Below are 25,649 nucleotides of genomic sequence, written 5' to 3' on the forward strand. Positions count from 1 at the left end.
TTATGTGGGAAAAGGAGATCATATTTTCAGCTGTTAGTAAAGACAAAGAAAAAATGTTGACAGCTCTACTTTGCCCGAGGCCCTCTTGCAAGGTGGTGAGGCAGAGACTCTGGCAGCCTGGCCAGTGCATTTGATTGTCTTACTCAGATGTTAATATGAACTTGTGCTTTCACCTCAGTGCAGTGGTGTGGGTTCTGGCCCTTTAAGGGTATGTCTGCACTGCAATGTAAGCCCAGGGTTAGTAGAAGCCATTTGGTTAATGAAAACCAGGGCTCCAGGTGAGGTTTGAAGTCACAACTTCAGCATGTCTCTACTCAGCACTGCTCTATAAGTACTAGGGGGTAGCCAATTGAGCCACTGGAGCACCCTCACCCTTAGCAGACCCTGGATTTGTTAACCTTGGACTTGTGAGTCTACACTCAGTTGTAACCCCAGGTTAGGAATTGTTGAACCCTGGGTCCCAACCTGAGGGTTCAGCATCTTCACTGCATTATGCAGGCCTGCATCCAACTACCCGTATGCCAGACTTCCTTGCACCTTCCCAAAAGGAGCCCTTTGTTCATGATCCAGAGTGGAAAAACTTGACTGTCCACCAAACTGGACTGTCCAGAGGACATAGAAAGTCGGCCTGTGGGATTGTAGAATACTTTTAGTGGACCCCCAGAGCATGAATCCAGTGGGGCTGCATCTACACTGCAAAGCAACAGGGCTTGAACACTGGGTCCCAGCTTGACTCAAGCTCGGACCCTCTACCACTGGGGGCTCCTGGAACCCTGGGGTCTGAGCCTAGGGTTACCACAATTTGTGTGTAAACAAATGGGGTGGAAGTGGTTAGACTTCAACCTGAGTTTGAACCCTGGGCTTACACTGCAGTGCAGACATATCCTAGAGATTAGTCACTATCATACGTGTCAATGGCATCTGTGCTCTGGATTTTGGACTGCAGGATGCCCAGACACACTCTGGGAAACTAGGCAGAATGCCTCAAGGATACCAGACTGAGCATCTTGTGTACTGCCACTTTAAGACTATCTATGCGTTGCCAGGTTTCAGGTCTTTCCCACTCTTAGGAGCACCAGATGCAGGCGAGTAGCGTTCTGCTTCTGCAGAGCTCGGGAGTCATTTTTTGCTCTCTAGTTCCAGATAATAAGGTTTGCTGTTTAAGGTACTCACCTGTGAGCCTAAGTCTTCCTTCTAGCCTTCCAGAATTCCATCTGCTGCAACTGGGGCTAACATAGCTTCAGGTATTGCCAGAATGACAACAGTACGTGGGTCTGCTACAGTGAAAACTACAAAGTCCTGCAAAAGGCAAAAAAGTGTGAGGCAGCATGCCAGCATGTACGCATACAAGGAGCCACCCCACAGGTGAGAGATTTTCTTCTGTTCCACTTGTAATGCAAATTGGATAAAATTATTATTGATCTGAGTGAAAAGAGGCATCACCCCTCTAATGTTTTTTTCTGCTATAATCTATCCAAATGATGAGTAAGAACATGAAGAGAGAGAGGAAACCTTTCATTATATTTTTCCTTAAATCCTTTTTTTTTTTTTTTTAAATCGTGTTCCTTATAGGACCAAAATCATCTCCAGTGAGATGATTTCCAGTGAGGATTTATTTGAGTGATTCCAAAGGTATCATATTTTTCAGCAAAGCTGCAGGGAAGTTTTAGTGGGTGTCATTCCCAACAAATGTAGGAAGCTGATACGAAATTTTTGGTTTTGTTTCATGTAGCATTGCAATTTTGTTTATATAAAGGAAAATCTTAATTGCCGGAGCTCCCCTGTAAGCATGAACATTGTTTGTTCTTCACTTACAGTACACAGTATGCGTTACAGACAGGGACTGAGAGCCTTAGCTCCACTGTTTAATTTGTAATGAAAGAGGTGTCAGGGTTCAAGTAATTTTTTTTTAACATTCATAACAGATGCAGCAAGCCCAGAGGTGCCAGGGCTACGAACAGCCAAGCCTAGAGGTGCCGGGGCTCAGTCTTGGCAAGCCCTAGAACAAATTAAGCACTGTTTAGCTCAACATATACACTAACAACATCAGAAAAAGATAATTATCTGCAGAAGCCAGTGTATGGGTACATGTTTCATTTTCAGGGATGTGCTACTCTTACAGTACCCCTGTAACAGGGGGTCCCACAGTTAATCCCCAGTACTCGCAGTGTGGAGGATTGAAGAGCTAAAGCACTCTAGGCATTTGTTGTCCCCATTTTAACAAAGAGACACTGTATCCTAATCACAATCAAAGTAGAAGGTAGTGCTGCTTCTGGCAAATACATTTGTATTAAGTGCATTTGCTGGAAATGTTTACATAGCACTTAGTTCCTGAAAAATATACTGAGGACAGGACAGCATGGTGTTTCAGCTGTATGGTTTGAAATGTGGGGAGCTAGAAGGTTTGAATTCCTGTTGAGGGATACAGGGGTACCCCAAAATGCTTGATACTGAGTGCAAGCTGGTGCATTCCAAAGGCAAAAAAATTGCTCTTCAGAAGTATTTTTCTGAGCTACAGGGATAAATGTCATCTCTGGCGTTGATAGTCTAAGAGTAGCCAAGGAAAGCGGTGACTCCATCTACAGCAGAGAAGTCAGCCCAATCCTCCCTCCAGTCTGGTGGGCTCCTGTTGTTATGCTGTTGTTATAGACTGGATTGTATATGTGTCTATTCTTTGCAATAGTTCTGAATGGCAATAACTTGTTTTGTGTTTGTCTCCCATGGGTCTGGGTCTCTTCAGTAACTCAGCTGATGATAATGGTGATTTAAATACTGACAGCAATGACCCGGAGCAGATCTTCCAGAATATACAATTTCAAAAAGAGATCATGGCAAACATCCGTTGCAGACCATGGCCTATGAGACACAAGCTGAGGGCACTCAGGTAATGGAGTTTTCATGGACACTTTCAATCCCACCATTTATTGCTGCTTTTCTAGTTCTCACAAATTTGTTAACCTAAATTAGGTGTGAGCATGGGAATGGTTTAGAATTGCCAGAAAATCATGCAGCAGCTATCTTTCTACTACTCCATCATAGAGTATCATCATCATCCCAAGGTTGGGAATCATAGGATTTTGAAAATTAAAAAGCTTCTAAAAGTTGATTACAGCTCATTTTTGTATGTGTTCATTGAACTTTGGATCAGGCCAGAAGAGCTTTGTCTTTATCTTTGCCCAGCATCTACAGGGTGCCGTAGGTATCACACAGCTCTTCATTCTTTACCATTTCAGCCTTGTTTCTGGCTCCAAATTCATAATCTTTGTATTGCTGGTTAGTGGTGATGAGAGATTTTCCTGAGCCATTTGGAATATTAAAACTGTTCAATGATTCTGCATTAGAATGCTCAGGAAGGATCACTGAGATGTCACCATATGTATTGTACATTCTGTCAAAGATACTCAGCAATATGTTATCAGCCAAATTTTGTCCTCGTGCTCTGTGAAACACTGTCAAAAACAGCACAACTTCCCACTATTCAGGAAGGCTGTGTTTGAAAGTAATGAGGCGTTGGTGGATGAGGGGACAGAATTTGGCACTTCCGATTTTAAATTATGTTTCAAATACCAGAGACTAGTACCCATGTTTGCAAATTAATGAGGTACATGTAGACTGTTGACAGCATGCAATGTAGTATCATCATGACAACAGAGTTTAAAGCCATAAGTGTTAATGGTTCCAAATTTGAAACACAGTATAAAAGTTCATAACTTTCTCCAATATCTTATCTAAACTGCATCAGTTCTTTCACTGTGCATTCCATTTGACTTTTGTTTCCCCTTCTATGAAATCTCTCCCTTGTCTCCTCACTGTGTGCTGGAATGGCACTTTACTAACAAGGTAGGTTCATTTTTCTGCCCACCTTTGCCTTGTCTTAGGAAGCAAAGGGAGAATTTTCTCATATCCCTGGAGTGAGAGTCCGTAATTTGCAGCTAAACCCGAGCTGCCTTCATGGATGAGCAAATGCTCTGTTCCTGTCCTGTCTGATTATCTATGGTCCCTATTCAGCTCCCACAAAAGTAAAAAATTCCCATTAACTTCAGTGGAAGTAGGATTAGGCCTGTATGCATATCTTGTCCAATACCTCTGATTAAAATGTAACCAGTAGTTTAATATTAATCAATTGCTATATTGATAAACCCCAGGCTTTAGACTATACTTTCAGAAGAAGTGTTGGTATCCACATAAACTGAACTGAATGAGGTATTATAATGCTTTTACTTTGAGATGATTTTGGTTACATTATTACAGAAAAATTCTAGAAACCAGGGAGCAGGGCACAGGAAAAAATTTTACTGAAGCTCTCCCTAAAGTGAAAATCTTACATTTGTTTTGCAAACTATTGGGATCTGATCCTGTGGTTCTTTCTCAGACAAAATTCCCATTGATTTTAAATGGCTAGCAATACTCTTATTTTAAGGAAATGAAGTTTTGCCTGAGTAAGGACTTCAGGATTGGGCAGGTAGTCTGTTGTGACAATATTTCCCATTACTTGGCAACTTTCATTTATGTGTGGTATGGCCCATGTTCAAAGTGTAATAAGATTTTTGGTTACATGAAATGAAGATTCTGTCTTCCTCTGCAGACAAGCTAAGGAGATTGTGTTGAAATATGAAGGCAGGCTCACTAGAACAAGAGGTTACCAGGCAGCTGGTGCAGAGGTATGTCTGCTTTTCATTAAAACTACAGCTCTTTCCTATAACAATTATCTGGAATTCTCATTTACAGAAGTACCTATTTTCTGTGAAACACTGCTCCCCAGTTCAAGAATTGTGTGGAAGAAAAATCCAGTTATACGCTTCTTTTTTCTATTAAGAATTTAGTAATTACATTTTTGCAAATTAATTTAATGTATGAGGGATGGGCCTCGTTCCAGTAACATGAGTATTTTTTCTTTTCAAATACTCCAGCAAATAATGAGGGTCTGCCAGAAGGTTGGTGATGGGAACAGGAGCCAAACAATTTGTATTCTATAAAGAGTTGTTGTGCTGAAGTAGGAGACTGAGTACAGTCGTTTAGTATGAAGAGTGTTTCTGCCTTTTTGTTTTCAAGGTAATGTTATGAACGCTTATGGTAGAGATCCTGTGGAAAGATAGGTTTCAGAGGAACAGCCGTGTTAGTCTGTATTCGCAAAAAGAAAAGGAGTACTTGTGGCACCTTAGAGACTAACGAATTTATTTGAGCATGAGCTTTCGTGAGCTACAGCTCACTTCATCAGATGTTTACCGTGGAAACTGCAGCAGACTTTATTGGAAAGATAGTATGCGATCTAGGGTTGCCACCTTTCTAACGACTGGTAACCCAACCCTCGAGGCCCAGCCTTTGCCCTGTCTCTTCCCCCAGGCCCCACCCCTGCTCCGCCTCTTCCCCCGAGGTCCTGCACCTGTCACTCACAGGGTCTTCACCAACACGGCCGAGGCTGCTTTGTCTGCCACCTATGGGCTGCACAGGGCCACGCACCACCACCAGCTGCATGAGCAACTGATGCTGCATTGCCTCCTTCCTTCCACTTAGGATTGCCGCCTTTTCCACAGATCAAAAAAAAAACAGACATCAGGCCTTGTCAAATGGCATCCAGGGACACAAGCAGAAACCTGGACTGTCCGGGTGAAAACCAGACAGGTGGCAGGCAACCCTAATGTGATTGTGTAATTAAAGACTGTATCATAATGCATACGCACAAGGAGACTGATTAAGCAACCTCTGTTCTGGTACTTCCTAACTTCTGAGGGCTTGCATTTACAAAGTTAATAATGTGCTTGTACTTTGGGGCGGAGTGTGCGTGAAATAGAATATAAAATGCAGTGCAGCCAACTAAAATTTCTAAAGCTAAATATTTATCTTTTTTTCTATCGACACAACAGTACTTTAGCTTTGCTCTTATGTCATCAGAAACAGTTGATAAAAAATACAACCTTCCTGGATAGTGGAGATTGTGTTCTATTTATCTGTCTGTGGGGTCGGGCACATGTGTGCACGCACACACACATTAGGCATTATGAGTGAAGTTTTGCCATTGACTTCACTGGGGCCAAAATTTCATTCGGTTTGAAAGATTTGAGTGCCTAAGGACTCTGAGCATGCAGACAACTGCTAAAATGCACAGGTTGGACTCATCATTAGTTAATACTTGCTATATTGTAACAAATTTTTGGCTTTCACTTTATACTTCACAATGCCCTCAAAGTCTGTGGGTATCTCATCTAATTATCCATGTTGTGTGTTTTTACTTGTTTCTGTTCTGAATACATCTATATATTTCAGAAGTTAGTTACCAGTAATTATTGTGTTTGGCTTTGCCGGCTATGAATTAGGGAAACTAGAAAGACTTTTTTTTTAAAAAAGGGTTAAATTCAACAGCAGAAGCAAGAGAGCTGAATTGTTCCTTAAACTAGGGAGACAGGTTTAGACAGTTTTTTTTTCCAGAAGAATATTGACCGATGGCCCATTTGGCAAACCATGAAATACACAATAGGAGCGTTACACCACCAAACTAAGCATTCACTGGTTGAATATCCTGAGAGAAGGATACTTAATTAGCAACTTGTAAGAGTTTACCAACCCTTCCATAGGTTTTGCACCCATCACTGTAGCCGTATTTTTTAAAAAAGAGCTGGCAAATGTATGTAGTAGTATTTTCTAGCAATTAGATAAAATCACTTCTAAAGTATTGTTCCTTATGATTAAAACTAATAGATCAATGTTTGTTCATCTAAAAATTATACAGAAACATGACTATGAAGGTGAAAATTATTATTTTTTTATTCAGGTGATCAGTATGCAGGACTAGAAGTCATTTTTTTTAATCACTGCTGCTTGAGGTTTTTTCACATTGACATCCAGATATATATAATTTAAATTATATTTAAACCTGTACAAGTTGCTTGATCCCTTTCTCAGCCTTATGAACACTGCCTTCCAATTAAAGTAGCAACTTTGGTGCAGTTCATAGCATCTATTAATTCTTGCAATAACACCTTAATAGCATCATAAAAATTAATTAACTTTGACCATGTGATGCATTTGTTAATTAAAAGTTTGCTTCTGCTTTGGCTTTAGCAGATTAGACTATTTGTAATATGTTGACATTGCCATTTGCTTATATATATATATATATATATATATTCATTCAAAATAACAAGATCTACTGTAAATTTGTGGTTAAAAATGACTAATGTACATAAATGTTGTTGCCATCCTGAAATTCAGTAATGAACAGAATATACAATATTTCTCTACTTTTGACTAAACAGAAGCAGATAGCATAAGAAAATGTCTATGAAATTATCTTGAATTACCTGATAAAATACTGCACTTGCATATAGTCAATTTACAATAGATAGTAAAGTTATCATTCATTTCTGAATTAAATAAGAAAAGTTATTATAATGTTTTGTGAGTAGAGGTTACTGGCATGAAATAATCTGAGTGCATATTTAAGGTTATATTTTTATTTCAAGGACTTTCAAAATTTGTCCTCAGTTGCTCACACAGTGACTTGTGCAGTCTCATTTGCACATGCAAATGCCAGTGTGTGTGAGAAATCTACCTATTGTCTATGAAAATAATTAGCCACACACAAATTAGAGGCTGAATTGAGATCCCTTTGAAAATGTGTCCAATGGGTTCAAAGTAAATCCTCATACATAGAGTTGAGACCGTGTGATTATGCCGCAGTTCAATATTAATGATCGCTGTCTCTAAGAAGAATTAGGACTTAGCTCAGAGTTACTTGCTCTTATACATTTAAAATTAGGTGTTGTATTCATTCATCCAATAAGAAATCTGGTTTCTTATTCAGTAGGATTCCTTAATAGATTACATAAACACTGTGATGCTGCCTTAGTCTGGTGGTAATTTCTGAATCTGTTTAAAATTCTTTGTGCTCATAAATTAATCTATTCTTGCATTCTCTTTCTGATGCATATTTTACTTCACTTAAATGTTCATTTTCCTTGTCACAGGTTTAGTTTATTCTTATCTTTCTTATTTCTTGTCTAAGGGCCACAGGGTGCCCTCAGTCACTTTTGTGCAACTCTCCTTGAGTTTATCCCTGATGATGTTCTGTAGATGGAATTTGAGCTTGAGAAAGAGCAATGTTTGCATCTCTCCAGAAGAAGAGTCTCTACAGAGTAGGCAGAGGGGGCAAATAAGGCATGATCCCCTACATCAAAGCAAAATAAATCTTCTTGTTCTGTTGACCTACATGTTCCACAGCAAAGCGCTTACCATGTAGGATATGTAAGTGTAACAATTCTCACCCGCAGTGAACTTGGAATCTTGAGCACTGAAGCCCAGGCCTCTACCATTTGAGTTAAAGGAGTAACTGCATTAGCTGAAAGCAGAGGTAGGGTGTTATCCTCAGTGTGGACATAGACTTTAGAGGTATGTTACTTGAGGAATTCCTTTCAACTTAGAATGTAACTCTTATGCAAAGCATTGAAGGTTCCTTTGCCGCTGTTAATATATACCGCTTCAGACAAATAATGTGCTGATATATGAAAATATATCTCAGGTATATTTCAAATGGGTCTAAATTTAAAATATATTGTATTTTTGTGTGGGTACCCTTATTGGTGGTTCCAGATATAACAAGAGTGGAGGAAAATACTCTTTGTATGTATTCTCTTAAGATCTTTAAAACGTCTCTCTTATATATGCATGTGTGGTTTAGTGGTTAGAGCATGCACTTGGAAGTTGAACTCCTGGGTTCTGTACCTGGCTCTCTGACTTCTGGAAAGTTTCTGAACTGTCCGTCCCCCCACCATGACTCAGTTTATGCATCTTACGTACCTCACAGGAGAGCTGTGAAACTTTTTAGTTGGTTTTTATAACATGCTTTCTGATGCTAGATGAAAGATGCTACAACTGGACAAAATACTCTGACACCTTTTTGACAATTATTGCTTTATGTGCAAAAGTTACAAATCTCTTCTTTCTGTGCCCTTTTCTTAGCTCTGGAAGAAGTTTGTTCGGCTTGCATATAACTTTGTGGTAATCTTCATTCCTTGGGAAATGAGAATAAAGAAAATAGAAAGTAAGTATGGAGATTTAGTGGGATTGTGCAATGCAAACCAAGCTGAAATACTAGGCTTAAGGGTTATGTTTGAACTCACTGAATTAGTGAAAAATACAACCATATTATAAACACATTCAAAGTTTCATCAAAGTCATGTGGTTGTCATTAAAAGTCAACACAATTATTACTCTTGGTGTGTTAGATACCACATTCGTTTGTCAGTCATAGTCTTTAGCAATACTAGTATGATGTTACTACAGTGTGGCGACTACAGTTTAAAAGGCCCTGTAGTGCTATAAACTGCTGAAGTATTTTTGCAATACAGACATAGGGCCAGATGTCTGTACTGGGTCTGGCCCAAGATGTGCTCAGCACAGGACATGGAGTGGAAAAACTGGATCAAAGCCATCTATCCAGCCATTTGGCCTCTGGTATAATTTAGACAGTGGCAGTTCAGGCCACATTTGCTTCTGACTCTTGTCCATCCCTGACCTGCCTCTTACATCAGCAAGCTGGGAGCAGATGTCACAGAGCCAGCTTTGTAAGGGAAATTCCCTAAATCAGAGAATCTCCACTTGCCCTGTCAGAAGCAAAGGGAATGGAGCTGGGAGTCAAGACCTCACATATAGTCTATATTTAAAAATTAAACTTTCCCTGCAGTGTAAAGTGCTTTGAGATCTATGGATGAAAAGCATCATATAAGAGCTAAGTATTGTGATTGACCACCTGTAATAACTATATTAAAGGTGGTAAAAAATGGAAAATGTATTTTCCTGACAATGTTCACATCTAGCTCTAATCTTGTTCTAAGTGGAAGGGATTTTTCTGTATTGCAGATATTTTCACGTGGATAAAAACTGCTCCACAATTATGACAATTTATTGGCAACTACTGTATTTATTTAGTTGTAAAATGAATGTTCAGATCAGACCATTCAGACTCTTTACACTGCTCCCTGTTTGTAGCAACTAAGGGAGCCAGCAGTGTACGTACCAGTGGGCTCTTCCTGCTCCTTCCAGGTGACAGGCAAACATTCTCCCTGTCTACATGGTGGAGTATTCCCTCCCAAAATGCAGTGAGGGCCTAATACAATCTGCCCCCACCCCACACACCTCGTTGTTAAAACCCTTCTGACCTTCTTGAAATTACAAGCACCCGGACTGCCCATTTATCCGCTTCTGCATCACCTTAATAACCAACATTGTTGACCCAACCAGTCGTGTGCTGGGGTCCCTACTCCCACCTATATAATGGAGATTGTGGATGTCAGTCTGAGGCCCCATGTGACTTGCTTTGCACAAAGCGTGCAATACTTAGGACCAATTGTGATCATGTGGACAGTGGTGGAAATCAGAATTTTTGTGTAATAAAATTGTAAACAAAGAGGGCCTGATTCTCTACTCCTTAATGGTGTTATGACTTATGAATAGTTCTGCTGTAGCCAGTGAAGATGCACTGTGAAAATCAGAATTGGAACCACTATTTTCAGTCCAGACAAAATCAGGAGATACTGGAAATATCACATTTTAAAAAAAGACTGATCTTATTAAATTTCCAGCCTGGTTTACAGACCAAAATGGTTTGCATAAACTTAAGATGAGAATTCTCAGATGCTGAACTAAACAGGTGAGATTAACTACTACTAATAGCTACACATGCATTTTGACACAAGTTTCTGTATAAACAGCAAATAAGAAGATATGTATAGCCTGAACCAAGAAGATTCCTGTGATCATAACTACTTCACTGTAAATATTTGTTGTGATTTTTAAACCTATGAATAGCAGTTTATATTACAGTGCTGTATATTGATGTTATAGCATTTTCTCCGTCTTGATCTGTGCATTGCAGAGAAGGAAAAGTTTTTTTTAATGATCAACTAATACTTCATTAATAAGTGATACAGCTTCTGACAGACTTCCCAGCTGATATAAGTGTTTCCTGTGGTTTCAGGTCATTTTGGATCCGGAGTTGCCTCTTATTTCATCTTTTTGAGATGGCTATTTGGAATCAATATTGTGCTTACCATAATGACAGGAGCATTTGTGGTCTTACCAGAGGTTAGGACATAACTCCAATATCTACAGGAAAAACACTGAGTGTAGCATTTCCCTTCCTAAATTAAATAAATGTTCTGCTCAAAGGCATAAATGATTTTTTTTGAGTGTACAATTTAAATTATTTAAAATACCTTCCTCTGTTGAGCGTTATTTCTGCCGGAGGAGAAGAGAAACTTGCCATTAATGTCTCAGATGACATGACATTATACCAACTGAGCAATGTAATGTAGATGTTTCTGATTGCTGATATAAAGGACCCAATCCTGCAAGGTGCAGAGCATGTGTTAAACACCCAAAGCTTCTCTTCACTTCATCTGGACAAATCGGAGCTCAGCATCTCTCCGTTTTTGGCCCTTAGAGCCTGATTTTCAGATGTTCTGAGCATCCACAACTCTGACACTTCAGCTGGAGCTCTGTGTGATTGTCTGTGATTGTCTCTGTGTGATTGTCTGTGCAAACCAGGCCTTTAGAGTCTATATTTTCTTATTTATAAAGAGAAAAAGTCTAGCACACCAATCTAATATAATAGGAACCAGGTGTTAATGTACATCAGTATAAATTATTTAAAAATTGATCTTCCCCATACATTGAGACTGTGCTTTAATAGCTCTTAATGTCTATACAGTAATAACTTACCTAAAAATTAGACTTCAGGGGCTAAATTCTGCCATCGGATATACATGGCCAACACCCATTGACCTCAGCAGGAGTTGAATGCAGAATTTGTCACTATGCTTCTAGTTTAGGAGAGTGAATGACAGTAATAGTATTTCTGATACTTCCCCTCAGGTAGGCAGTTTGTTGCAGCTTGTTTCAGGCTGTGCTTGACAGACCATGTGATAGAACTGTCTGCTTTACACAGTTTTTAAGACCTTTCCTCTCTTATCAGCTCCTGGCAGGAGCGCCATTTGGAAGCACTATCAGCAAGACCATCCCAAAGGAGCAGTTTGCATCAGCACAGGACCTGGACACCATCTGGTCACTGGGGGCAAGGCTTAAAAGCACACTTCATTGCTTTGTTGCATGAATTCTTCATGTGTTAATTTAGTCAGGTGTGGGTGCTGATGTAGACTGTATGTTGTCTTTACAGGGTTATCTCCAGTACTCTGTTTTATTTTACGGCTACTATGGCCGAGATCGGAAGATTGGGAAAGCTGGGTATCGGCTGCCCCTGGCTTACTTCCTTGTTGGAATGGCAGTGTTTGCTTATAGCTTCATCATCCTCTTAAAAAAGTAATGTTTCCCTTTTATTGATGTTTGCCCAGAGATATATATTCAGGCTGTATGAATGATATATTCTTTCCCCTTCCCTCAAAGAGTTCCTCCTGTATTTAATTCTGTAATTCCTGTATCGTATTCAAGCCTGCTAATATCAGAGAGGCATCTTTACTGGTAGATTAAGGACAGGACCGGGATCCAGGAACTCCTGAGCTCTAACTGTAGCATGTTCTTTTGCTGTCACTTACCCTCTCTCCTTCAGCTTCCCTGTCTACAAAATGAGGGCAATGTTTAGCAGACGCTCAGGGTGTTGTGGGCGTTATGTAGTTAATGTCTGTACAGTGCACTGAAGATGTGGGGCCTGATTTTCACTGAGGGCTTTATGTGGCAAGTATTATGACAAGAAACTTAAACTGCTACCTGTACATTTTCTGTACTATGATTCCCATCCAGTTAAATACAAATATAAGAATGCTGTCATAAAACTCTTGGTATTGCTTGCACTGGGAACACTGCACAGTACTCAAATGTGGGCCTATTTATTTCCTTTGTTATTTAGGTAGAAGGACTGGAAATAACACAGGCAAGAGAGCCTGCCAGTGCTGACCATAAATCTAGAAATGTGCAGTACTTAGTGGGGCAAGGTCACTTTATCCTCTCTCCATTCACTTTCCCTTCCTCTCAGGGTAACTAATTGTCTGATAAGTTGCAGCCCAGGAGGATTTTTAATATGAGCTGTAATAGCTGTGTCAGACACAAAAATTATCACTCTTTTTTTCATTAGATGTGTTATTTTAGGTCAGGATGGTCAGTGTTTTGGACACTGGTTCACACAGTGATTACACATTCAGGTTCTGGATGAAGTTTGCTTTTCTCTACCTGCAAAGGGTGCTGCCTTAGGTCATTGACTCTTTGTTTGCCCATCTGTTGTGACCCTTCTACCATTTCCTATCTGAGGTGAAACAGTTCTTATTAGCCTCTGGTAAGCCACACCAGATGCACATTGTATTCTGTTATGTGAAACATCTGCGGAATAATACATAGTCATATGGCAATGGCATACGCTGGTAGGCCCATATGGCTATTATGTACCCAGATGGGCCAAATGTCCAGAGAAAAGGAGGAGGTGACTGAATTTCTGACTGCTATGCTGATCCAATGAAGACAGTTGAACCAACTATTTGCTGTACAGTAAAATTCTACCTATTTAATTATTTTCTATGATACTTAGAGAGAAACATGGTCTCATTTAATGTATTCTACAGCACAAACTCATATTTAATATTCTGAAGAAAACAGAGCACAAATATCTTTGATTAAAACAATATAATTTATTTTCATATTGTTGGGGTAGTTTTTTTGTAATGATCACCTAACTTCTTTAAAGACCTTAAATTGATTTATTACATCCTTAAGAAGGTCTACTCAAGAAGGGTGGGCTATTTTTTAAAACAATAGCTGAGTAAAGTATCACTAGTTTTTTCATCTATCTGTTGTCTTTTTACTGTGCCATCACTATTGTTATCTGCATTCATAATACAGGATAACCATCGATCCTGTGTAAGATTATCACATTTTTGCCAGGCTATCTCTTGATCATAGTGATAATGCTCTGACATTGCTATGACATCTTTCCTCCAGTCAGATCCTACACAGGGGTTTTAAAAGTGAATTTAGTCTGGTGAAAGGTGTAAGATGGACAGCCCTTGAGACTGAAGTCTTCTGTCAGACACAGGCAGCAGTGCACATTTTCCCATACAATCCAACCAATGTGCTTCAACTCTGAATTGAAGTATGCATTCTTGGGGACAAGGAATAGTTCAGTCTCTGTATCTTTCTCTGTTCTTAGGTTCTCTATTGAGATTGCCAACAAAGATACCAGTTAATTCCAATTTTGGTCATTTTTGTGGTATAGACACCTGTGAACCAATTCACATCACATAAACTGTCACACATTTACAACAATTAACATTTATTATTATTATTATTATTTTCCAGAATGGCAAAGAACTCAAGAATGAGTCTAGCAAGTGCCTCTGATGAAAATTATACTTTCTGCTGGAGAGTGTTCTGTGCTTGGGACTATTTAATAGGAAATCCAGAGGCTGCAGAAAGCAAAGCTGCTGCAATAGTTAATAGTATCAGGGTAAGCAATTAGACTCTGAACAAAAGCATAGTTTAGGTCTATTGCTTTGTAAATAGCAGAGTGGTTTTTCATCCGTTCCATTCCATACTATTTCTTTCCTGTTGTGCATTGTTTATTTCTGACTCTGATTACCTAGCAGAGGGCTAGTATCAAATATCTTATTGCTGCTTCATGCACTTGATCTGTGCGCCCAACTTTCACTGATGACATGAGTTATGGTCAACAGGCATGATATGTAAATTAGAGCTTCCGGTCACTTTGTCATGTGACATTTTTGTCAACAGTGTCATTCAGTTTCATTTATTGTGTGATGTTCCGACAGCAACATCTTAATCCCCATTATTACATGTGTTCTTTAGAATTAAAACCTTGAGACAAATTCTTCCTTGCTACAACTCTCATGAATCTTTGAATCAGGATCCTTTTAATATCCTGATAATATGCATTTATATTGTACTTTCGCCAAAACAGTTCAGGGGCATTTTATAACTAGATCAACATTAAAAGCTGCATTAAACATGAACCTTTTCCATTTAGATTTTTAAAAACAGACACAGCTTTCCTAATATCCAGAAGTAATTGATTCCATAACCTTGGCACATCATCACTAAAAGCCCTTTGTCCAAATGACTCCAAATTGTCTAGGACAAACCAATAAACACTTTGATTTGTATCTCAAACACTGGGATGATTTATGCTGATATTATTTTGTAACATCTACATGTGGGTGTAACGTGCCTCATGGGAAACATGCAAGTGATGTATGCAGTGTTGTTGTAGCTGTGTTGGTCCCGGGATATTAGAGAGACCAGGGTGGGTAAGGTAATATCTTTTAATGGGCCAATTTCTGTTGCTGTGAGAGACAGGCTTTTGAACTACACCGAGCTGTTCTGAAATGCAAGCTCAAAAGTTTGTCACTCTCACCAACAGAAGTTGGTCCAATAAAAGATATTACCTCAGCCACCTTGTCTCACACGGGTGATGTGTCCTTTCTCTGAACAACTCATAATCTAAGGGTCCCATCCTACATTAATAACTGCTAGTGGGGACCTCAGGTGCAGTCCTATTGAAGCAAATGAGACAACACAACCCACAGATCCACATTAGTGAATCCTAGAACAGGACTGGGATCTAAACAGTGAACATATTAGAAAGGAGTGAATATAGCATACACCAGGAAAGAGAGGGTGATAAAGTTCTTAATGTCTTTGTTCCCCCAAAATCTCCTTTACTGCTTAAACCCACAGCATGCAGTACTCTTATTAAGTAAAGAAGCACAGAGCCGTATGTCAGCTGTTCCCTAATGCAGTGCAGGATCTGGCCATTTTAACTTCTGTGGTTTGTAATGGGTAGAGGAAATGTTTATTGATTTTACTGAATGCTGCTAAAATGGTAATTCTGTGTTTCTTTCAAGGAAGCTATATTGGAAGAGCAGGAAAAGAAGAAAAGCAAAAACCTGTATGTATACATGGCTGAGGCTATTTTCAAAACCACTGTTTAAATGCAGATATAACATAATGTTGACCTATTTGTTTTATGACCTAAAAAAAAAATGCAGGAAACACCTACTTGTGCAAGGTGGCCTATCTGTAGCATTTGTTGTGTGACTCTTTTCCAGGGCTGTGACAATATGCTTAAGGATTATTGCAAACATCCTTGTGCTTCTCTCGCTTGCTGGAAGTATTTACATCATTTACTTTGTTGTGGATCGATCCCAAAAATTAGAGCGCACCAAAAAGGAACTGACGCTTTGGGAGAAAAATGAGGTACAGTATGTCAGAGGTATTTGATCTCTTTGTTAGTCTGTAACTGTGCATTCTGGTTAGAGTGCTGTGTTCTGCAAAGTCTTCACAAGCCTCTTGGCTGGTTACAAATTACTGTTGATTTTGCTGATATCTGTCCATAGTATGGGGAAAAACTCTGCCCAGCAGCCCCTCAATGGGTATAGATGAGCCATGGGATTACTCCAGGTAGTAAAGTTAAACACATGCGTAATTGTTTTCAGAGTCAGGGCCTTAAACCTATGAAGGAAGTGTACACTTCCTATGCATCATGGAGCACAATTCTCCAAGGGTCGATTGCACTGGCGTTTTAGGGCTGCGAGAATAGGTCAGGGGAGACATGGAGGTGGAGCTTCTGCTATATGGATCCCCTGCACAATTACCACCTCCACTGCACAGCGAGGGGTTCTTAGTGGCCACAGTGGGAATGGGGATGCAGCAGTTCCTCAGGACACAGGGCCTGCAATTCTACTTGGCCCTTACATGGGCCGCAGAAGGAGGAAGCTCTCTGTGCATCCACGTTAAGAGCCAAGCAGATGCTGGTCCATGGGCAATAACAACTATTTCAAACATATTAGCTTGAGGATAGCAACTGATGAGTCAGATCAGAGAAGAACACTCTTCAGATTTCTTATTGTTAATATAAAGGTAATACTTCTATAATAACATAAACTATAATAACATAAACTATAATTAATTACTAAGGTGAGAGGCTTCTTAGCAATATTCCAGATCAAAAATTCTGGGTCACAAATGTCCTTACTCTTGTCAATGACACATTTAAAAGTAGAATTTGCTGAGTTATCGCAATCACCACTAAGTATTTCTACTGCATCGTCAAGATTTCAATCAGCAAGCAAAGAATTCTTAACGTACCAAAGAAGGCTATGAAAAAGCATCATAAAGACTGTCTTTCTATTCTGTAGGTGAGTGTTGTTGTTTCACTAATTACTATGATTGCACCCTCTGCATTTGAACTTGTAGCAGCGCTAGAGATGTACCACCCTAGAACCACTCTTCGCTTTCAGCTTGCCAGGTAATAGGCATATTCAGTATCAAAGCAATTTTTGGTTTGTTTGGTGGGAGGGAAGAAATGTACTGATGACACATTTTACTTCAGCCAGCGTAGAACATGAATAGAAGTCTTCAGAATAACCCTGCTGGATGACTCTCCCCCATATACTATGCTTGTTGTTTTCAGGGTTCTCGTTTTATATCTGGGAAACCTCTACAGTTTAATTATTGCTCTGTTGGATAAAGTGGACAGCATGAGTATCGCTGTAAGTATAGCTGCTATTATTGTAAGTCTTAAAACTAGCTAACTTTACACATAGAACTATTATTGTAGCATATTTAAAGTCCAAAATAAATTTGTTTGAAACCCAAATATATCTATTGAAATATAGTGGAACTCTGATTAGAAGATCAGTTGTGGTATTCATTTATAAATCTTTTCAGTCATCTAGAAATTCAGATCCATAGGGATGCTGATAAATAACACAGATAGCCATTCTGTGCATCGTTTAACTACTTTGGTAAACTAGGTCACCATTTTAGACCAAATATTTCAACCTGGTCTAAAATCAACTTCCTGTTTTGTGCCTACAAAACTAGTAGATCATTTGCACATACAAATCAGGAAATTAGGTGCCTAGCCACCTAACTAGTCCATGATATTACATGGCTGAGCACATAAATGGGTGCCTTTGCAATTTTGGACACATGGACATCTGCACAGTTTTTCAGACAAATGGAGACCACAGCTGAAAATGTAGCACTTAGACACTTAGATTAAACTTCTGTTCCATTCTTTCAGGAAGCTGAAGCTAACAGCAGTGTAAGTAACTGGATAGATTCTACCACCTTCTTAGCAACCAGAACCCTTCCCGAAGAAGACAACTTATCTACAACTATCCCTGATATAAGAATTAGGAGAAACAGTACATTGACTCTGGAAAAGAGTCATACTCAGAACTACACAATACCTCTCGTGCTGGTTAACCAGACAACTTCCCATCCCTACAACATGCAAAGTCAGAAGGATCAGTGCTGGGAAACATACGTTGGTCAGGTAAGTCCCTTTTTTCCCTATTAAGAAAAATAGACTAAATACATTGCTTTGCTTTACTAACAAATTAAAAAATCACATGGAGGTGTTATATTTCTTTCCAGAGACCTTATCAAGGCCAGACCTAAGAATATACAGAGTGACATGGATCTAAAATAAGTAGTACCTGTTGTCTCTCTCTGACCAACCCTCCCATTCAATTCACCTGGTAGAACTTCTGCCCTTATACAATGACAACCCACCTGATTTACTATTTATATGCCAGATTCAAAGACAGAAAATCCAGCTGTTGAATCAGACTTGATTTAGCCAGCAATTGTGGGGGCACAGAATGGGGGATCTCTCATCCAAGCAGGGCATCTCTAAGAACGCAGAGGAGCATGAATCCCCCTGCACTCAGAGTCATCACCACAGCAGTCCCAGGGTGGCTGGGTGGAGTCCCTGCAGGGAATTCCCCTCTGGTATTTGCAGTCCTGCTGGGTGCCTGACAGAGATACATAAGTGGGAGCTGGAATGAATAAGGAAATCTCATAGAAAACCCCAGGTAACTATTGCCACTTACTTTCAAGATTTTAAATTTAAAAAGTAAGATGAGTGCCAGACCCCACCAGTCCTTGTTCAGGCCTCGTATCCCTACCCTACTCGGGCAACTGGCATTTCCCTGGGGGTAAAAGGAATTCCTGGGTGGCATAGAGGGCACTTTTGGACAGTCCAGGACTGGAAAGAGGCAGAGCACAGCACAGCACACTGATCTGGTGATGGCCAGCCGGAAGAACAGTCCCTAGGGAACCTCTGTAGATGATGTAACTTAGATATTTGTTTCAGACATTAGGAGATTCTACATTTGACAGGGGGTGGCCTCTAGTCAGACTGAGGGTCAAATCAGTGGAAAGATGGCTTGGAGTCCTTCTTCCTGCTCCAGTTATAGATCCTGCATTGAACATAGCTCAGCTAGACCTGGTGCATCAAGCCCATAGGGGTGTACTACTGTTCATATCTTGTCTCTTAGGGCTTGTCTACACTTACCAAGGGATCGACGATCAATGCATCGGCGGTCAATTTGGCGGGTCTAGTGAAGTCCAACCCGCTAAATCGACCGCAGATTGCTCTCCCATCGACTCCTGTACTCCACTGAATCGAGAAGAGTAGGGGGAGTCGACGGGAGAGCATCTGCCATCGACATTGTGTAGTGTGGACCCCGCGGTAAGTAGATCTAAGCTACATCAATTTGAGTTATGCTATTAACATAACTCAAATTGCATAGCTTGGATCGAATTTCCCCTGTAGTGTAGACAAGGCCTTAGACTGAGCAACCAACCAGCACATACTCAGGATACTGAGAGCACATTGCAACTAGAACTGTGTGAAAATTTTGCAATGAATTGCCCAATGGGCAAAAGTTGCATATTTTCACATTTGGAAGGGTGTGGCGGGGGGGAGTTCCACATATCAGTGGCAGTGCTGTGAAAGTCTGTCCCGGGGCCCAGGTTGGTTAGGGGATGGACCAAGGGGAGGATCTGAGCTCTCCATCACTTTCTCTGTCCACTTTGCAGGGATGGATGTGGACGTTATTATTCATTATGCTTTGACAGTGTTTCTGTGTTGTGAAATGTCCTTTTCTTTCAGAGCTTATACTCTAAAGCCCTGATCTTGCATTCACATCTGCACTGGAAGACCTCTGCAACTGTGCACAGACTCAGAGATCCACCCGGACAGATCTGAATGCAGGATTGAAACCTAAACCAATCAGGTGATTGTGCACATGCACATTGTCCCATGTCTCTGCATGATCTATTCATTCTGTTCTTTAAGCCAGAAGGGAATTAGATGTTCTCCCAGTACTTTACACAATAGGAAACTTGTTTTCAAAACCCTGCCAGTTCATCAGTATGGATGCATGTGGGGGAGAAAGAGATGTACAGTGTGCAGATGTGCTTGTTATTGCAGAAAACTATCTGTCCTGGGATAATGGTTGTTGGTAGATTGCCCCTATGAGAGGTTGGGATTTGTTTGTAGCCCTTATTTTGGATTGCTGATGATAGAACAAAAATACTACGGGGACATTTGAACTAACTCTACTCCACCCACCCCCCAAAAGGTAATTTAACTCCATTATATCTCAATGTGTTTTGGTCTCAAAGGGCTTCATTTATCAGTGCCACACTTCCAGTCTGGTGGCCTGAACCTCATTGGATTAATGGGCCTCTGCATTGTTTAGTCCCTTGTTCAAAAACAACATAAGAATGGCCATACTGGGTCAGAGCAATGGTCCATGTAGCCCAGTATTCTGTCTTCCGACAGAGGCTGGTGCCAGATGCTCCAAAGGGAATGAACGGAACAGGGCAATTATCAAGTGATCCATGCCCTGTCATCCAGTCCCAACTTCTGGCAGTTAGAGGCTTAGGGACACCCAGAGCACCAGGTTGCATCCCTGAACATCTTAGCTAATAATTTATCCTCCATTAATTTATAGAATTATTTTTTGAACCCAGTTACAGTTTTGTCCTTCACAACAACCCCTGGCAACGAGTTCCATGGGTTGACTGTGCGTTGTGTGAAGAAGTATTTCCTTATGTTTGTTTTAAACCTGCTGCTATTAATTTCATTGGGTGACACCTGGTTCTTGTGTTATCTGAGGGGGTAAATAACATTTCCCTATTCACTTTCTCCACACCAGTCATGATTTTATAGACCTCTATCATTTCCCTCTTTGTCTTCTTTTTTCTAAGCTGAACAGGCCAGGTCTTTTAAATTTCTCCTCAGATGAACGCTGTTCCATACCCTAATCATTTTTGTTGCCCTTCTCTGTACTTTTTCCTATTCTATTATATCTTTTTTTGAGATGGGGACCAGAACTGCATACAGTATTCCAAGTGCGGGCATACCATGGATTTATATAGCAACATTATGATATTTTCTGTCTCCTTATCTCTTGCTTTCCTAATGGTTCCTAACATTCTGTTCGTTTCTTTGACTGCTGCTGCACATTGAGCAGACGTTTTCAGAGAATTATCCACAATGATTCCAAGATATCTTTTTTGAGTGGTAACAGCTAATTAGACCCCATCATTTTGTATGTATAGTTGGGATTATGTTTTCCAATGTGCATTACTTTTCATTTAACAACATTGAATTTCATCTGCCATTTTCTTGTCCAGACACCCAGTTTTGTGAGGTCCCTTTGTAACTCTTCACTCTTTACTTTGGACTTAAATATCTTGAGTAAATTTGCAATCTTTGCCACCTCACTGTTCAACCCTTTCTCCAGATCATTTATGAATATGTTGAATAGCAGTAGTCCCAGTACAATTTCCCTGGGGGATGCAGCTATTTACCTCTCTCCATTCTGAAAACTGACCATTTATTCCTCCCTTTTGTTTCCTAGCCTTTAACCAGTTACTGATCCATGAGAGGACCTTCCCTCTTATCCCATGACTGCTTTGTTTGCATAAGGGCCTTTGGTGAGGGACCTTGTCAAAAGCTTTCTGAAAGTCCAAGTACACTATATCCACTGGATCACTCTTGTCCATATGCTTGTTGACCCCCTCAAAGGATTCTAATATATCGGTGAGGCATGATTTCCCTTTACAAAAGCCATGTTGACTTTTCCCCAACAAATCATGTTCATCAAGCAAGAACTCTTTATTTAAAAAATAACAAAAATATTGGGTTCTTTAGTCTGGTTTGATCATCTGGGGCAAAATTCTCCTTCCGGATTTGTCTCGCAGATCTCTATTCTGATATTCTCCTTGCCCTATATGTATGCAGCTCCCAGTGAAATCATTAGGAACTGCACACTTGTAGGGTGAAGAGAATATTGATATCATAGTGGTCACTCAGCTAGTTTAGTGTAACTACATCCTGTAGGTTCTATTTATTGTCTTGTGTTTGGGGCAGTTGAAAGATTTGGATGATTGGAGTTCTTAGAGGAATGAGGTAGTTATTTATAATTGGTTGACTTTTTAAAAAAAGTATGGGCCAAAATTGTTTGGGGCTGGAGTTTTCTTGTTTAATTATGTGTTTGAATTGTGTATTTTTTAACCTTGGATAGCCACGCACAGATACAAGTTGTAATAATAAACAGATCCAGTGTGTCTCTTTCAGAGCACTGTGATCTCATCTTTAACTGGTTATGCTCTTGGTGTTAAGAGGCAGTACTTCTTAGCACTAATCAAAAATGCGTTTAAAACAACCATGTACAATAAATCCAGAAGCATGACTGCTATAGCAGAAGTGAAAAACTTTGTTAGTTAACAAAGATAACTTTTCAAAACAGACAGATTGAGTCATTAAAAAGAACATTCTAATCCACTATAACCAGTACTTTATCTGATGCAAGCAATAAACAGCATGATGAACGCTGGCACCAGATGTTTGCCCTTCCTGGAACAGAAACATGTAAAGAAACATTAAAGCAGGAAAAACTAATTGAAGGGTACATTATAGATTCAGGGTATGTTACATCAGGATTGTAAGCATGAGTCAAGTGCAAATATGTCTAGAGCTTTATGCAAATCCTTTGCTTTGAACATGACTCAGTAGCTTGGTACAAACTGTGTTTCAGGAAATGCTGAAGCTGTCAATTATTGACATGATTTTCACAGTGGCAAGCATCCTGCTAATAGACTTTTTCCGTGGACTATTTGTCCGATACTTAAGTGATTGCTGGTGCTGGGATCTGGAAAGCAAGTTTGTAAGTACAGACTTTTATTTTAGTAAAATCATTCTGTAATATGATGAAAATTGGACAGGCTAGGTCTGTCCCTTAAGGCCCTGGAGTTCATCAGTAGTTTCTCTGGCAACAATTAGGTTATCCATATGGGCACAGCAAGCCTAAGGATATATGTACACTTCAAGCTGGGGGTGTGATACTTGCACTAGTCACTGCTCAAGCTAGTGCACTAAAAATAGAACAAGCAGCGGCAGGGGCTAGCCACTCCGAGCGTGTGCCTGTCAGAGCATGCTAGGTTAGGTACTCAGGGGGGCTAGCCACTCACACTGTCATGGCTACACCCTGAGCTAGCTCGAGCATGTCTTCTTGAGCTAGGAATCACACCCTGAGCTCGAAGTGTAGACTTGTCCTAAGGGCATAGGTAGGCTGAATTTAAACTGGAGGGCACAGAGCAAACAGTGAGATTACTTCAAGCTCGCTGCCAGCTGTGGCCAACGCACTGACTCCCACATCATTCTCATAATGAGATCATGGATCAGTCCCACAGTCAAAGATGACTAATAGATGGACCTTTTGAAAATGGAGAGAGTGGGTGGCTTCTAACTTCCTCTCCAGCTATGACAATGCCCCATGAGATATCAAGTGATGCAAGACACAATAATTATAAGCACACAGTCCTGAAAAATAAAGATCACAGGAAGTAATGCTTGGCTAGGGAGCAGCTGTTGCCATGAAATCCTGATATACAGTCTTGTCTTTAGTAGCTAATTTAAAAAGTGGAGTGGAGTGCAATTAGCTTGAGTGTCCCAACCCCCCAAGTGCAGGTTTGACTACATGCCTGCTGCATGTCGAAGAAGCGATACTTACACTGGAGATTTCAGACTGCAATCTATTCCATGAATTTATATAGGCTCATATTTTAGATAGTAGATATTAAAAATATTGAAACAAGTTATTCACCATTCATTGTATTTCTTGTAGCCGGAATATGGAGAATTCAAAATTGCAGAGAATGTGCTACATTTGGTCTACAACCAAGGAATGATTTGGTATGTAATATATATAAGCATTTTTCCTGTCCTTGATTGGTTACCAAGATAATTTATTACCTAAACCTCAAACTCACGATATATCCAAATAGGAGTTTAGTAAGGGAGCATTGCATGATTATTAACATTTTCACACTGATACAACATGAGAGGTTATTTAGAACTACTCATATACCTTACTGTAACATAACTAAAATTGACTGGAGGCATGTTGATTACTTTGAAATTATATATTTCTTTCTAGGATGGGAGCCTTCTTTTCACCCTGCCTCCCAGCATTCAATGTTCTGAAGTTGATTGGGCTTATGTACCTGAGGAGCTGGGCTGTGTTAACATGTAACGTACCACATCAGCAGGTTTTCAGAGCTTCAAGGTTAGTTAAAATAAAGACAATATTCAATGTAAGGAGAAGAAATGTATTATCTGACTAAATGAAATGAGTAGTCTTGAATGCTGGAAATAAAAAGTAAAATTAGATTTAATATATTAACTTTGAGGCCTTCAGCAAAAATCTGTAAAGGAAAATATAGTAAGTGAAGAGAGGGAGGTAGAAAGCAGCATTGTATTGGAGAGAATTATCAAATGAAAGTGCATCACAAGGGCATAAAGGGACCTGTGTAGCTTGGGATTTGTGATTATACACAGAACCTTTCACATCTACGTCACAGGGTCAAAGTCAGTAGTGACTGTAAGTTATTACTGGATGCCTGTTGGGGTTTGAATCTGGCCCTTTAAGAGTAAATCATATGGAGTATCCAATTTATAGAGTACAGTAGATGCAGCTTATACTATCAAAAAAATGTTTTTGCTGTATAGCTTATACTGGTTTCCACAGTAAAATAAGCTACACAAGCAAAAGCATTTTTTACATCAATATAACTGTATCTACAACTAGAGCTTTTGTGGGCATAGAAACATTGCAAAAAGAAATCATACTCCAAACTGTCATTGAATTCAACCATTTAAGTAAGTGTTTGCAAGATCGGTGCCTAGTGTTTCTTTATGTATAGGGCCCTACCAAATTCACGGTCCATTTTGATCAATTTCATGGTTATAGGATTTTAAAAAATCGTAAATTTCATGATTTCAGCCATTTAAATCTGAAATGTCACCGGGTTGTAATTGTAGGGACCTGATCCAAAAAGGAGTTGTGGGGTGGGGGGCCACGGCGTTATTGTAGGGGGTGTTGTGGTACTGCTACCCTTACTTCTGTGTTGCTGCTGGCAGCGGTGTTGCCTTCAGAGTTGGGCAGCTGCAGAGCAGCGGCGGCTGCTGGCCGGGAGCCCAGCTCTGAAGGCAGAGCTGCCACCAGCAGCAGCACAGAAGTAAGGATGGCCTGGTCTGGTACTGCCACCCTTCCTTCTGCGCTGCGGCTGACAGGGCTCTGCCCTTAGAGCTGGGCGTCCGGCCAACAGCCACCACTCTCCAGTCACCCAGCTCTGAAGGCAGTGCAGAAGTAAGGGTGGCAATCCTGTGACACCCCTAAAATGACTTTGCGACCCCCACTCCAATTGCCTTTTGGGTCAGGACCCACCATTTGAGAAATGCTGGTTTCCCCTGTGAAATCTGTATCGTATAGGGTAAAAGCGCACAAAAGGCCAGATTTCACAGTACATTTTTCATGGCCATGAATTTG

At 40.1% G+C, this 25,649-nt stretch overlaps 1 protein-coding gene and 1 long non-coding RNA gene across 25 annotated transcripts in view; one reads left to right on the forward strand and one right to left on the reverse strand.

Moving 5' to 3' along the window:
* The window catches only part of TMC3 (transmembrane channel like 3), a 482,220-nt gene that overhangs the window by 449,567 nt on the left and 7,004 nt on the right, over positions 1-25,649 (forward strand). For 23 of the 24 annotated variants that reach the window (XM_048868309.2, XM_048868305.2, XM_075133148.1 and 20 more), the window contains 16 exons: positions 1,199-1,365; positions 2,741-2,884; positions 4,586-4,661; positions 8,956-9,037; positions 10,973-11,079; positions 11,969-12,067; positions 12,170-12,312; positions 14,296-14,443; positions 15,858-15,901; positions 16,062-16,209; positions 17,151-17,260; positions 17,426-17,504; positions 18,041-18,295; positions 22,857-22,985; positions 23,946-24,013; positions 24,258-24,386. In XM_048868309.2, coding sequence (XP_048724266.1) covers positions 1,256-1,365; positions 2,741-2,884; positions 4,586-4,661; positions 8,956-9,037; positions 10,973-11,079; positions 11,969-12,067; positions 12,170-12,312; positions 14,296-14,443; positions 15,858-15,901; positions 16,062-16,209; positions 17,151-17,260; positions 17,426-17,504; positions 18,041-18,295; positions 22,857-22,985; positions 23,946-24,013; positions 24,258-24,386 — 1,871 coding nt within the window. In that variant the 5' untranslated portion in view covers positions 1,199-1,255. Of the gene's footprint in view, positions 1-1,198; positions 1,366-2,740; positions 2,885-4,585; positions 4,662-7,184; positions 8,348-8,955; positions 9,038-10,972; positions 11,080-11,968; positions 12,068-12,169; positions 12,313-14,295; positions 14,444-15,857; positions 15,902-16,061; positions 16,210-17,150; positions 17,261-17,425; positions 17,505-18,040; positions 18,296-22,856; positions 22,986-23,945; positions 24,014-24,257; positions 24,387-25,649 lie in introns of those variants that run through there. The other variant, XM_048868320.2, reaches the window with a different exon arrangement.
* On the reverse strand, positions 8,891-11,800 carry LOC142073408 (uncharacterized). The gene is made up of 2 exons (XR_012670280.1): positions 11,716-11,800; positions 8,891-9,007 (listed from the first exon to the last, which is right to left on the reverse strand). It is a non-coding gene; the product is annotated as an uncharacterized LOC142073408 (long non-coding RNA).

The sequence above is a fragment of the Caretta caretta genome, chromosome 10, assembly GCF_965140235.1.
Source record: "Caretta caretta isolate rCarCar2 chromosome 10, rCarCar1.hap1, whole genome shotgun sequence".
NCBI lineage: Eukaryota > Metazoa > Chordata > Testudines > Cheloniidae > Caretta > Caretta caretta.